A 14,620-nucleotide genomic window follows, 5' to 3' on the forward strand; every position below is an offset into this window, starting at 1 on the left:
GACTTCCCAAAAATTGGCTTACCTCACCTTTAGTTCTGCCTCCTTTACAATGAGAACATGTCTAAATCTAGCTAATCTCACTGAGGTCTCTTTCATACATGAAAAACTCCTGCAGCCTCTGTTTACAATATTTCCCATCACTGGAAGTATCTTCTTCTTTTCTCATCCTATTTTTTTACATTAACTCTAATCCTTACTATTCGCCCCCTTTTCTCATTGTATTTTACATATATTATCTGAACTGTACAATTAGCACATTGCAAAAATGTCTAACTTTATCACTAGACTACACTAGTCAGCACTTTATTACATACTATTTTGTTTGATAATTATTTATGGTTATGATCAACCACCAACCATTGACCATTTATGGTTATGTTTTATAGTTATGGTTATAATCTCTCCAAATAAAATCAAAGCTCTTTGTAGACAGGATTATATATTTTTCCTCTTCTTTAATCTAAGTATTTATCATAACAATAGCCAATAAATTCTTAGTACTATCTGATTAGTTCAGGCTAGTTGAAGAGTTTACAAATTAACAAACGTTATAGAGAGAAAGTTTAATAAAGTTAACCTGAGGGCAAAGGGGTTTGAGGACTAGTTACAGTGTCCCAGGAGGAAGGCATTGATCTCAGCCTTCCTACCTGAGCTTGTATAACCTTCTAGCCTAGAATGGACGGAAGAAAAGACTCCTCCAGGACCAGCTGATAGAAGACAGGCCTAGGTTGCAAGCAAAAATGAAGAACATTGAACTGGTACAATATCCTGTTATATTTCTAACAGTAGTTAAAAATTTTCTGACAGCAAAATGGATGCCAGAATGTACCCTCTTCATTAACAGTTGTGTTACTTGCTTTCTAATGCAAGAATTGCTTTTTCACGCAAAATCAAAGAAATATGGTGTATATTTTGAACCAAGAGGTAGCATGCGTGGGTTCAGTAGAAATGGGTCCTCTCATACTCCCAGTGGGGAGTTGGTGCTTCTTGTCCCTGAAACTTTAAAGTTCTGCTGGACTACAGGTCCTGGAGCGAGGGGCAGAGGGGGAGTGCAGATTCTTAACTCAAAGGACACAGTAAATGTCCTTTTTCCTTTTATATTTTTCATGTAGAGAAGTTTATTAACACCTTACTGTTCTGAGACCTTGAATCATAGTTAACAAAATTTCTCCACTCCCAGGTAAAAGAGGACCTCACCCATGTTTTATTCTAACACTTGTTTAAGTTTCATTTTTTTACCTTAAATCTTTGACTTATCTGGAATTTATCCAATTAAGAAGTGAAACCACTTTTATGTCCATATCACTATCCAATTCCCTCAACTCTGCTTATTAAAAAGTTCATCTTTTCACACTGGTTTGAGATGTTCCTATATCACATACTAAACTTCCACATGCATTTGCTCTATTTCTGAGTTTTCTTTTCTGCCCCATCGGTCTATTTTTCCATGCACCAATACCACACTGCTTTAATAACAGAGACTTTACTGTGCTTTAATATTCTAGGGTCACTCCATACATTCTTCCTTTTCAGGTTTTCCTATTCTCAGATGGTGGTGTTAAAGATAAGTCCAAAGATTCTTTATTACTCCTTCTTTCAAGAGGTGGTGATTATTTTCTCTCCCCTTGAGTGTGGGCTAGACTTAGTAACTTGCTTCTAGCAAACAGAAAATGTCAGAAGTGATGCTATATCACTTCTGATATTAGGTTACAAAAAAGACTGTAGCTTTCATCTTGGGTGCTTTCTCTTGCTCTCTCTTACTCTTGGCTCACTCGCTTTGGAGGAAGCCAGCTGACATCATGAGGACACTGAGGCAGCCTACAGAGAGGTCCACATAGTGAGGAACTGAGGCCAGCCGAGAGCCACATGAGTGAACTTGCAAGAGGATCTTGCCTCAGTGGAGCCTTGAGATGACTGCAACCTCATGAAAAATGCTGAGCCAGAATCACCTTATTAAGCTGCATCCAGATTGCTGATCCACAGAAACTGAGAGAGAAATTTTTGTTTTAACCTTCTAAGTTCGGGGTAATATGTTATGAAGCAATAGTTAACTAACACAGATTTTGGTGTCTGAAAATGCTGTGCTGCCATAACAAATGTCTAAAAGGTAAGAGTGGTTTTGGAACCAGGCAGTGAATGGAAACAGGAAGAACTTTCAGGAGAGCATTAGCAAAAGCCTAAATTGCCTTGAACGACTGCTAGCACAATTCTGGACTCTGAGGCAACTTAAAGGAAAGTAAGAGATATCTTATTAAAACGGGAAGAAGGGAGATCCTTACTACGTAATTGCAGAAACTTCAGCAACACTGTTACATTCATTAACACGGAAAGTAGTCTAATGAACTAGGTGATCTAGTTATGATTTTCAAGCACAATGTTGAAAGTACCTATCTGTGAGAGAAGACAGAAAAATTAAAGGAAGCACTGTTGAAAAGGAGCCAGGACTTAATGGTTTTGAAAGTTCTTAGCCTCAACATATCTGATTTTATTTTTACTTTTCCCCTTTTTTTCTTGATTACTTTGGCCAATGATTTATATATGTTGTTGATCTTTTTTTAATAACTACTTGTTTTTCATTCTAATTTAAATTCTGCTTGTAACTTTAAGTCCTTCCTTTTTATTTCTTTTGTTTTACTTTGCTATTTTTCTAGCTTTTAATACTATAATTTTTCTTCTGATAATTGCTTTTGCTATATTCCATAGATACTTAAATGTCAAGATTTTATTATCATTATTTTCATGAAATTCTGCAGTTTTAATCTGTTTCCCTGTGTTCCACAGGCTATTTGTAGCAAGTATTTGAATTATAAAACAGAAAGGCACTTTTGGTTTTTGACTTTGTTATTAATGTCTAGTTTTATTGCATTGTGGTTTGAGATTACTCTTTGTTCTATTTCTCCTCTATAAGATTAATTGGAATTTTCTTTGTGGACTAAGACACAGTCGGCTTTTATGAGTATTCCAAGTATACTTGAGAGGAAGATGTGTTCTCAAGATTCAGAGCTTACTATATATTTATAACATCTCTTTACTATCCTTACCACCTTTTCCTCCACTTGATCAATCTCTTTGGGTTAAGAGAGGCAGAGTGATATATCTCCTATTATTAGTGAATTCCTGTCTATGTCTTCTCATAGCTCCTATAGTTCCTGCTTTATGAAAGTTGCTGTTTTGGGGGATATAAAATATTAACAACTCATATCGTCATTGTGAATTGTAACTTTAACATTATAAAATATGCTTCATTGCTTTCAATGCCTTTTTGACTTAAATTTGACTTTTTCAGATATCAACATTATGACTTCTGCCTTCTCTTTCTTTGCATTTGCCTGGTATAGCTTTACCCATTTCTTAAATCTTCCTCTTGTACATAGCTGAGAGTCGGATTTTGCATTGTTGGGGAGTATATCTCTTGGTATTTAGAAAGGTTTGTATTTTTGTCTCAATTATTTCCTTTATACTGCCTTTTCCAATAACCTGAGTCCTTGCCCCTTCTTTGCATGCTACTTTTTTTACTAACAGGATCAATATTGAAATTAGGTAGTAACCTCTTCTACTTTCTCTCATTCATTCCCAGGATAATAATTTGAAGTAATATCCTTTTACTCTCAGTTAATAACTATAAGATAATTGGTAAGCTTATCCTGCTTACTATAGACTCTTCTTTTCCTAATGTTTTTTTATAGTTGTAATGTTCAGATACATAATACACTGCTCCCCTTATGTCCATCATTTAGTCTTAGTTTCACAAGTAAATATGTTTGTGTATGTAGGTCACTCTCTCTCTCTCTCACCCAGTCATTTTGATTATCTGAACTTGTTCTCTAGTAGATTCTACAGGAAGGCTCATGATAACAATATATTTTTCCTGAGTTTTATTATATATAGTTTTTCTGAGGACTTTATATTTGAAGATATTTAGCTGGATACAAAATCTCTAGCTCACATCTTCTTCAAATATGTTACTCCATTATCTTCTGGCATAAAATGTTGGTATCAAAAATTTTTATATCTGATTTTCTTTTATTATTAAGGGACTTGGTCTTTAGGCCTAGATGACCAAAGAATTTTCCTCCCAAATTTTATTTATGCTGTTTGATCATAGCTTAAATGTCTTCTTAATTTTTTTATCATTTTGAAATATTAGGTTAAGTTTTTATATGTTCTGTGGGCATTCTTTATTTTCTGAAAGAATATTATTCTCTCCATTACTCCCTTTTTTTAATAATAATAACTTATATAAAATGTGAGGATGCCCTATCTTGTTGCTCATGTGTAAAAGGGGGAGGGGGCCAGGAAAGCTTTCCTAACTTTATGTCTCTAGAGTTATTTCTTCTGTTTTTAGCATGAAGTATTAAAAAATATGGTTATATATCTTCTGAGATATCCCTCCCCTGCTCCCTTCCCCCATTTTTTATCTGACCATTTCTTTCCTTGGCCCTAGTATGCTTGTCCTCTCAATTTAGATTCTACTCTGAGCAGTTATCTCCTCAGTGCAGGACTCTGTCTGAGAAAAGGGATTTGGCTGATTGTATCAGGAGTTCATCAGGCCCAGACATTCCAGCATCATCCAGTTTTACATGCACACCTTATACTTATGTGTAAATTGGAATTAGTAAAGCCCCCTCCCAACCCCCTCTGTTGGTGTTCTCAGTTTGGTTCACAGGCTTTCCATGTTAAGTGGGGACTCTTCCATTTGAGATGAATAACTGTTGGCAATTTGTTTTCTGGAAGTTCCTTTACCTTCCCTCTGCTTTATTACACGCAGCTGCTGATCCTACACTGGTCTTGTTGCTGTCTGTGGTTTGACGTTATCCTTTTCTTTTTTTGGTGAGGAAGGTTATCCCTGAGCCAACATCCATTGCCAATCCTCTTCTTTTTGCTGAGGAAGACTGGCCCTGTGCTAACATCCATGCTCATTTTCCTCTACCTTACATGGGATGCCGCCACAGCATAGCTCGACAAGCGGTGTGCCTGTCTGCGCCCAGGCTCCGAACCTGCAAACTCCGGACCGCCAAAGGGGAGGGCGCAAACTCAACCGCTATGCTACTGGGCTGGCCCTTCCATCTGTATTTTTGACATTTGTGGGGATAACTTGTTACTTCATTTTTTTGTAGATGTTGCCAATGAGTTTTTGGTTCTGCTATCCTAATTGCTCTGTTTTTATGGGGGAAATTCAGGGAATTTCAAAAACTACCCTACCACTGTTGCCAACTTTTCCCTGAGTTCTCGGTCAGCATAGGTTTCCCTTCTTCCCTATGCCAAATCACATTATTCTCTATCCAGCACCCTACTGTTTTCTTAATAGCATTTGTTTTTCATTTGTTTATTGCCTCTCTCCTTCCCATTTCAATGTAATCTCTATAAGAGCAGAGACTATTTCACTCATTAGTATAACCCATAACAATTAGCACAGAAATTTCCACAGAAAGCAGGTGATGATACATATAAATGAATAAATAAATGAATGGATGGACAATGACAATGCTGCTAATCTATATCTGTAGAGAACGAAACTTTCTTTCCTTAACCTTTCAGCATCCTTGCACACAATCTTCCACCAATTAAAAAGATTTACTTTAGGGGGCCAGCCTGGTGGTGTAGTGGTTAAGTTCATGCGCTCAGCTTCGGCTGCCTGGGATTCACAGGTTTGGATCCCGGGCGTGGACCTATGCACCACTGATTAAGCCATGCTGTGGCAGTACCCCACATACAAAACAGAAGAAGATGGGAACAGATGTTAGCTCAGGGCTAATCTTCCTCAGCAAAAAGGGGAAGATTGGCAATGGATGTTAGCTCAGAGCTGATCTTCCTCACCAAAAAAAAAAAAAAAAAGATTTACTCTAATTTGCATTAAATGTTACCTTGATTATTTTTTAAATCTTTAAGATAATTCATATAATCTTTATGTTCAGAAACTTTATTAATCACATAAATAAAAAGATCTAATCCATATGTTTTATAAGAAAATATGCCATAATTTATACTTTCTAATTTTCATTATTTTATATTTCATAAAAATTTACCAAAAGAATAAAAAGTAGATTCTAACTAACCTTATGTTTCTCACGTTTTCTCCTTTTGGATTTTTTCTTCTCTCTTTCTTTCTTGTGTTTTTTTCTTGATTTTCTGTAGGCTTTCTCATTTTTCTGCTTTTCATCCTCTTTTGCTTTCTGTTCTTGTGTTTCTTCAAATCCTGCATCATCTATTTCACCATCTTCTAATTCACCATCTTCTCTGTAGAAAACAATGAAAATTTCAATTTTCAAATGTCAACTCTAAAACGAACCTTAAAGAAACACTTCCAAAAGAAAAAAAGCACATGTCAAGAATTTAAGTTATATTCATTTAGATCAGGGGTTGACAAGCTTTTTCTGTGAAGGGTCAGATAGTAAATATTTTACATTTGAAGGCCACATATGATTTCTGTTGCAAATTATTCTTTTTTTTTCAACAACGCTTCAAAATGTAAAAACCATCTCAGCAGCCAACCTCTGATTTAAGATTAAGATCACTGACTCTCACCAAATGAATGAATGAATGCACACATGCAGTGCTATCCAAAGTACTGCAATAGTTACCATCTACTAAACTACCTTTAAAAAAAGTTAAATTAAAACAGTTTAGGAAGCAAACATTCTTACGGGAAGAAATTTTTAACTTAGTGGCCCACAGACAGCTATAAATAGCTTTAACATAAAAGTAATCTACATCAATTCTTACCATCAAAGTAAACTTCAATAAGAAAACAAATTTCAATATATAGATAAGTAATAAAACCTGAGCCACTAAAGCAGAATACTAAATTCCTCAACTTGAATCTGTGAAAAATATTTATAGTAAAACCATAAATCTAATTCCACTTTCCAAACTAGTATCTTTGCTATTATGGAGGCTGAATCTTAAAAACAAACCTTTACATTGATTATGACATTTTTAAACTTATACAAGCCCAAATGTTCATTAACAGTATTTTTAAATGCAAATTAACCAACTGATCTACAAAGGAAGATAAATACATAAAAAAATTTTAATATTTAATCATGCTTCCATATAGTTTGAAAAGAATGCAAACTACTTACAAATAGTACATGGTGGTGCAGAAAGACAAATGTCTTTGTATGACTGGAAGCAAAAGAGAAACACTCAAACAATGGTGTGTGCATTTTTAAGATACTTTAAAATTACTAGGAAAGTGTGATTTCTAAAATTCAAAACTGATCATGTCACTCTCCTGCTAAAAATCTTCAATGATGATATGACATGTCAAATTTGCTTCAAAACAATCCACTAGCAACCTAGGAAGTAGTCTCAACAAGATGGTCATGAGTTGGTATTGCTCAAACTGTGGGATGTGTATACAAGGATTCATTCTACTGTTCTCTTTATACGTGTTTGAAGTTCTCCATAATAAAAAAATGGTATCAGGGCTGGCCCAGTGACGTAGTGGTTAAGTTCCTGCGCTCGGCCTTGGCGGCCCGGGGTTCTCAGACTTGGATCCTGGGCGCGGACCTACGTACCACTTATCGGGCCATGCTGTGGCAGGCGTCCCACATATAAAGTAAGGAAGATGGGCACGGATGTTAGCCCAGTGCCAATGTTCCTCAATAAAAAGAGGAGCATTGGCAACAGATGTCAGCTCAGGGCTAATCTTCCTCACCAAAACAAAAAGGTATCAATGATTCTCTTCTGACCTGAGGATGATGTCAAAACTGTTTGATATTGTCAAAAGGCCATTTATAATTGAGTCCCTGCTTACCCAGCTATTTTCTGTTTCTCAAGTCTCCAGGCCTTAAACATTGCCTTAAAAACTCTCATTGCCTGGGCCGGCCCCATGGCTTAGCGGTTAAGTGCGTGCGCTCCGCTACTGGCGGCCCGGGTTCAGATCCGGGGCGCGCACCAACGCACCGCTTCTCCAGCCATGCTAAGGCCGCGTCCCGCATGCAGCAACTAGAAGGATGTGCAGCTATGACCTACAACTATCTGCTGGGGCTTTGGGGGAAAAAAAAAGGAGGAGGATTGGCAATGGATGTTAGCTCAGGGCCGGCCTTCCTCAGCAAAAAGAGGACTGGCATGGATGTTAGCTCAGGGCTGATCTTCCTCACAAAAAAAAAAAAAAATTCTCATTGCCTAGTGCCTCTCAACTCCCACTCCCTCACCTCCTTCACCTGGCTAAATTCAATTCAATCTTTAGGACCCAGTTTAGATGTCACTTCCTCCAACAGCCTCCACTGACTACCCAGGTTTAGGTGAGATGTTCCATCCTAAGTTCCCCTCTAACAATTCTCATTTCTTTATCACCACACTCTACACATTATGTTCAAATAACTTGTTTATTGGTTGGTGAAAGCAGGGTATATGACTGTGTCTTTCACAGTTGTATCTCTAACCTCTAGCAGGATGCCCTGCTATTTACTATGATTGATTGTATAATATCCATACCCCTTGACACCAACAGGCACATGAATACCAGCCTAAATTGCCTGTGAAGTCAATGTTATTTTTCCCTGGTTTCTATTATAAAATCAATGAGGTATATATCCATTTAGGCTGACTTGAAAATTTCTTGTGAGGCAGGCTTGGCATTCTATTTTAATAAAAATGTTCTGAACTTTTATAATACTATAAAACCTCATGGCCCAAGAAAAATGAGTGCATAGATTCACCAAAAGATAAGTATAAGAATGTTCTTAGCAGCTTCATGGGGCCGGCCCGGTGGCATAGCAGTTAAGTTCGCGCACTCTGCTTTGGTAGCCCAGGGTTCGTGGGTTTGGATCCCGGGTGCAGACCGATGCACCACTTGTCAAGCCATGCTGTGGTGGCATCCCATATAAAGTAGAGGAAGATGGGCACAGATGTGAGCCCAGGGCTAATCTTCCTCAAAAAAAAAAAAAAAAAGAATGTTCTTAGCAGCTTTAGTCATAATAGTAAAAAACCGTAAACAACCCAAATCTCCATCAACAGGTGAATTGATAAATTGTGCTTTACTTTTCTAATGGAATACTATAAAGCAAAAAAAAAAATTTAACTACTGCTACACATAATTTGGATGAATCTTATAGACATAATTATGAGCACATAATTTGGATGAGTCTTATAGACATAATTATGAGCAAAAGAAGCCGGACACAAGAGACTATTGTTTGATTCCATTCATATGCACTTCAAGAACAGGCAAAACTAACCTATGGTGATACAAGTCAGAATAGTGATTACCTCTTGAAGGGTTGTTAACTGACAAAAAAGGGATACTAAGGAGATTTCTGTGGTATTGAAATATTCTGTATATTGATCTGTATGGTGATTACCATATATATATGTAAAAATTCATCAAGTTGTACATTTAAGAATTGTGCACTTTACTGTCTATATTTATACCACAATAAAATTTAACATACAAACAACAACAACAACAAAACCTATGGGCATTCATCCTTTCTTTTACCACCTCTCTCCTCCAATTTGAGCTCCTTAAATCATAAAAATTTTTTAGAGGGAGGAATTTAGACTAGAGGGAGGAATGGGGAGTGATCGCCAATGGGTATAGGGTTATCTTTTTGGAATGATGAAAATGTTCTAAAATTAAATAGTGGTAATGATGGTTGCACAACTCTATGAATATCCTAAAAACTAGTGAATTATAAACTTTAAATGGGTGAATTTTATCTCAATAAGGCTGTTATTTAAAATAATAGAATAAAGTTTAAAAATACTTTATCTCTAGATTTAAATATCTAGATTGGAGACAACTGGAGAAAATCATAATACGCTATGGTACAAATTAAAGACTCTGAAATTGGTCACTGCCCTCACTGTCCATGATATGTTCTTATTCTGAAGTAACTATTCACTAAAGCCTTATAAGTTGATATACCTCAATAAAGGACGCTACTTTTCTTCATTCTGATATTGTTGGCTATTAAAATAAATTTACCTGAACCATTCACTCTTACCTCCCCAGTTAGCTTCTCCTTTTTCTTTACACTTGCCTAAAGTCTCCTGTTACAAGCTACAGATCAGAAACTGAGTCTTCTGGAAGAAACACAAAAGCCTCAATAAAAGACTATACAAGTACTCCAGATGGATGACATTACAAAGACCTTACTCATGAATACAAACTTCCTGGAATAGGCTGATATGATCACCACAAAAAAGACATTTTTCAGAATGTACCAAACGACTGTGTCAGGATGTCCAGGACTTCTTCATAGTCCAGGAGCAGACAACTTTAGAGAAGTAGACTGCTTATCCTCACACCAAGAGAACCCCACTTTCCTAGACGCTTGAAACCATTGCTTGTAACACTTTTCTTTTCATGCTTTTGTTCTAATTCCGTTGTCATTTCTCCCCTACCATGGACGATACTGTAGGGGAACGGCTCTGTACTTGTGCCCTGGCAATCTTACATGTCTCCACATAAACTCTTAGGTGACACTCAACCACAGGCTGACCTAAGCCTTGGCAGAATGCCCTGTGAGCCTCCATAAAGATAGGCAGTCTTGGGAGGTACTGCTACAAGGCTATTTCTCTCCCACCTCCCTACACTCTCCTAGTATGACAACTGTTCCTTAGCAACAGAGTGCCCTACCAGTCACGTTGCCTATGATCATCTGGCCTCTTTGGTTTCAGTGTTACCCTGTGGGACAAGGGACATGAGGAGCTGACACCACGTTGATCTTGCATTTGTTGTCTAGCTGAATCCGTCAGCATGCTTGACAAACTTGTTTGGGTCTAGGCTTTGCCCATGCCTACTCTGATCTTCTCCCTCAACCTACACAGCTTAGGTATGATCCTCTTGATTAAGACTTGACCTAACTCCCTACATTTCACTTCCCAAACTAGATAAGTCCCCTGAAGGGAAATCCTGTCTGGTAACACTGGGGCCACAAAGGAGCTACCTGACATGAGTTTTTGTGATTTTATGTTTATCCCAAAAGTGAACTTTGAACATTTATATCCTAGATGGCTTATCTTATTTGTTTCAGATCAAGTTTCTCTTTACAAATTACCAGTGGTAAAATCTGAACATCTTCAGAGTGCTTTTATCCTTATCCTTTATCTAATACATTCTTATATCCTTTGGAATGTATTTGGCTTGCAGAAACTCAGTTTACCCCTTTGACTATCTACAGCCACAACAATTTTTACTTGGTTTTGTTTTCACTCCTCGAGCCTATCTTAGAATTTGTCAAAACCTCAACCCAAATACAATTCCTTCAGGAATGGGACTTGGTACAATTTGGACAAAATTATAAATTTCAGTTAGCCTAACATCCTCCATAGTCCTAAGACAACCTTTGCAAATTTTGTTTAACTTGACGTAAGTTATCTGTACCCCAGATAACTGATAATTTCTTTCTTACTCACTTTTGTTACAATTCCTCTTTTGTTTTTACAACTATATTTGGCCCTTCTAATCTTTATTTCCTGAATCAACAACATGCATACTCATATTTGCCTCATCAAAACCTGACTTGTATATACAGATAACAACTATATGTAACAATGTAATAATTAGATAATTTTTGATATTTCCTTCCCATCTTCTTCAGGAGATCATCTTCTCTGGGAATGTCTGAAAGGACACTGATCTCCCTGGAGAAAAAACAGATACTCCCTTTAATGCTAGAATCTTTAGGGCTCTATTTTCAACTATGGGGGGTCACATAACTTGAAAAATTTACCAAAAATATGTTAACATTGACTGAACAGATAAATACTACTGTAAAGCCCTAGAAGTACAAGCTTAAGTCACTGATCCAAGTGGTTGGATCAAGCATAGCCCTAGATTTCCTGCTGGCAAGCAAAGAAAAACATATGAAATACTGCTAACACTTCCTGCTGCCCATGGAGTAAGACCACAGAGAAAGTTGACCAACTTATATTCAAACCAAAAGAAAAGACAATTTGGCTATTAAAAGTGGACTCAGAAGGAGTCTTAAGATCTGACCTCCCAGTCAAAGTGAGGGAATCTTTGGTCATCACTCCAAAGTGCCTTCTAACCTCTCCTTATAATAGTGTTGGCTAATCTTACTTATCTGATAGTCTTCTAATGCCTAGTCTCCAGAGTCACGTATGCTACTGCACAGCTGTTATTTCATCAGATGGTACAAAAACTTATTTTGCAACAGAAGGAAAACAAAGTGACTCTGATATTCAGTCAGGCTAAATACCAAGGCCTTGATCAGAACTCCTACAATGATCATAACCCATAGAGTAGGGGGGCTATTAAAATAAAACTCTGCCAAGTTCCCAGCACGTGTATACAAAGTACTAACTTTATGTCCCTAAGCCTAACAGATACTTTCATATCCCACCTCAGACCTCCTTATAAAGCAATGCCTGTGCTTTTGTGACATAAGCAGGAAAAATTTCTAATTCCCAAATGAACCAGTCAGAACTTAATACCTATTATTCCTCCCAATATGTAATAAACTTATTTTCCTCTTTATCACTTCCTTTTTCAGTGTAGAGAGAGAAACTGAACTCGCTTCTTACCCAGCAAGCAGATTAATTTAGCTTTAAAAAAAAGAAAAAAAATCCCAAAACTCTGTAGAGTTTTATTATTCCTTGGGCTATTTACAGAACCTTTTATTGAACAAACAATAAAATACATAAATAAATCACAGTTAAAATTCTAAAGATTAAGATGAAGCTAAGACCGAGATTAGTTTACATATGGGTATGCCAGAAACTCCTGACTAATTTTCAGATGTGAGCTGCAAATTTGGCTTTGAGATTCAGGAAAAAGGGATTAGGTATAAGACAATAGTGCTTCCAAGACAAAAACAGACCAGTTGCTCAAGAGAAGCACAATTTTTTCTGGGAGTAAGATCAGAGAAATTTTTCCTCTGAGTTCTCATAAAGACAATATTATCTGATACAATGCACAGTACTTGATAGAATGGACACTAGTCTCAATAGTGTCCATACAACCAATACAACAGTTTATCACTTACAGCATACCCCAATTTAAACAAATGGCATGCTGCCAAAGTTCATGAGAAAACACACTTATATGAGGAGACAAAGTAACATTGTCAAGTAAGGTAAAGTAAAATTGTAAGAAAGTAACAATTGCCTGATGTTCTGATTTAATCCGGGGATGAAATCCACAACATCTAAAGCAGTGATTCTCAAAAACTATATGTATATCAGAATTTTCTGTCCCCTCAGCAAAAAAAAAAAAAGTCATTCATTCATTTAACATATATTTATTCACCACCTTCGAAATGGGGATACAATGGTAAACAGAAAGAGACATGGTTTCTTCTCATGAAGTTTTCAATCTAGTAGTGGGGGAGAGACAGACATCATTCAAAGACAGACATCACACAAATAAATATAAAATAACAACCATACAAGTATTTATTTAAAAGAAGTAAATAGTGCTATGAGTGCACATAACAGGGGAAAGTCATCTCTCAGGGAAGTCTAGAAGGCTTTCCCTGAGGAAGTCATGAATGAACTGAGATAAGGAGTTAGCCTGAGAGATAAGGGATAGAAGAGGGACCTCCAGCAGGGAAACAGGATGAGCAAAATTCTGTGTAGAAGAACTGAGATAGCAACCGAGACAAGGCCAACGTCACTGGATCCTACAGAAAAAGGGGGAAGCTGGTTCGAAACTATGCTGGAGTGATGGGTAGTACCAGAGCACGCTGAGCTTTGACCATGATTGGAGTTCATGCTAAGAGAAAAGAGAAAGCATTGAAGTATTTCTAGGAATGGAGGTGATGTAATTAGATCTTCATTCTGAAAGATAACTTTGATTGACAGCGAAAAACAGATCTAGAGGGAAAAGAAAACAGATGCAGGGAAAGTAGGATGCCACTGCAATAATCCAGCAAGAGCCCAAAGGAAGAATGGAATGCATACAGAGATTCTGATACTAGACACTCCCCACTCAAACACATTGTCACTGATGAGGAATGTTTTTTCTCCAACAATGTTGAGGCAGAAAAAATTAGTTGAAAACTACTAATATTGAAAAATGAATAGACGTATCCTTCAGGCAGTCCTTTAGGAATATTATAAACATATAAACATACCAATGATTTATACCTTTAAAATGTCACCTCATTATTGCCAAGGCCATTCCTTTGAATAGGGTCAAGATTTTCCTTAAAAATAGTAAGGATATGAATAAATAATATGCTAACCTTCTAACCACAGCAGCACATGATCCCAATCATTTCAGCCTCAAAATTTTCCAAGCAGATATTATAATTATCTGATGCAGATAATGAATATATCAGTAACATATTAACGAAACATCTAAATTCAAGCAATGTAACTTCCTGATGAACTTCTCAGTATAAATTTGTACCGAGTACACCATAAAGTTATTAAATTAAAAGACCTTCCGAACAAAGAAAAGGAGTCCTTAGAGGAAGACTTATGTTTTTATTTAAACACATTTTTCAGGAAATAAAAAAGGTTAAAAACAAATGAGATATACATTCAACTAAAGAACTTGAAAATGGGCAAACCCAAAAGAACAAGAATAATAAAAATAATAACTATAAGGACAGAAATCAACAAAATAGAAAACAAAAACAATAGAGAATATAAACAAAAGTCTATTTTTAAAGAAGCATTACTGTTCACCATTCACTATAGT

At 36.6% G+C, this 14,620-nt stretch overlaps 1 protein-coding gene across 2 annotated transcripts in view; it reads right to left on the bottom strand.

Annotated features, from left to right (window-relative positions):
• Positions 1-14,620, bottom strand: part of ZC3H6 (zinc finger CCCH-type containing 6) — a 66,969-nt gene that overhangs the window by 38,483 nt on the left and 13,866 nt on the right. The window contains exons 1-2 of one of the 2 annotated variants that reach the window (XM_087426096.1): positions 7,083-7,902; positions 6,057-6,237 (exon numbers count right to left, since the gene is read on the bottom strand). In XM_087426096.1, coding sequence (XP_087282222.1) covers positions 6,057-6,237; positions 7,083-7,093 — 192 coding nt within the window. In that variant the 5' untranslated portion in view covers positions 7,094-7,902. Of the gene's footprint in view, positions 1-6,056; positions 6,238-7,082; positions 7,903-14,620 lie in introns of those variants that run through there. The other variant, XM_087426095.1, reaches the window with a different exon arrangement.

Source organism: Ceratotherium simum, chromosome 40, assembly GCF_057802395.1.
Source record: "Ceratotherium simum simum isolate JZ-2026a chromosome 40, ASM5780239v1, whole genome shotgun sequence".
In the NCBI taxonomy this organism is placed as follows: Eukaryota; Metazoa; Chordata; class Mammalia; order Perissodactyla; family Rhinocerotidae; genus Ceratotherium; species Ceratotherium simum.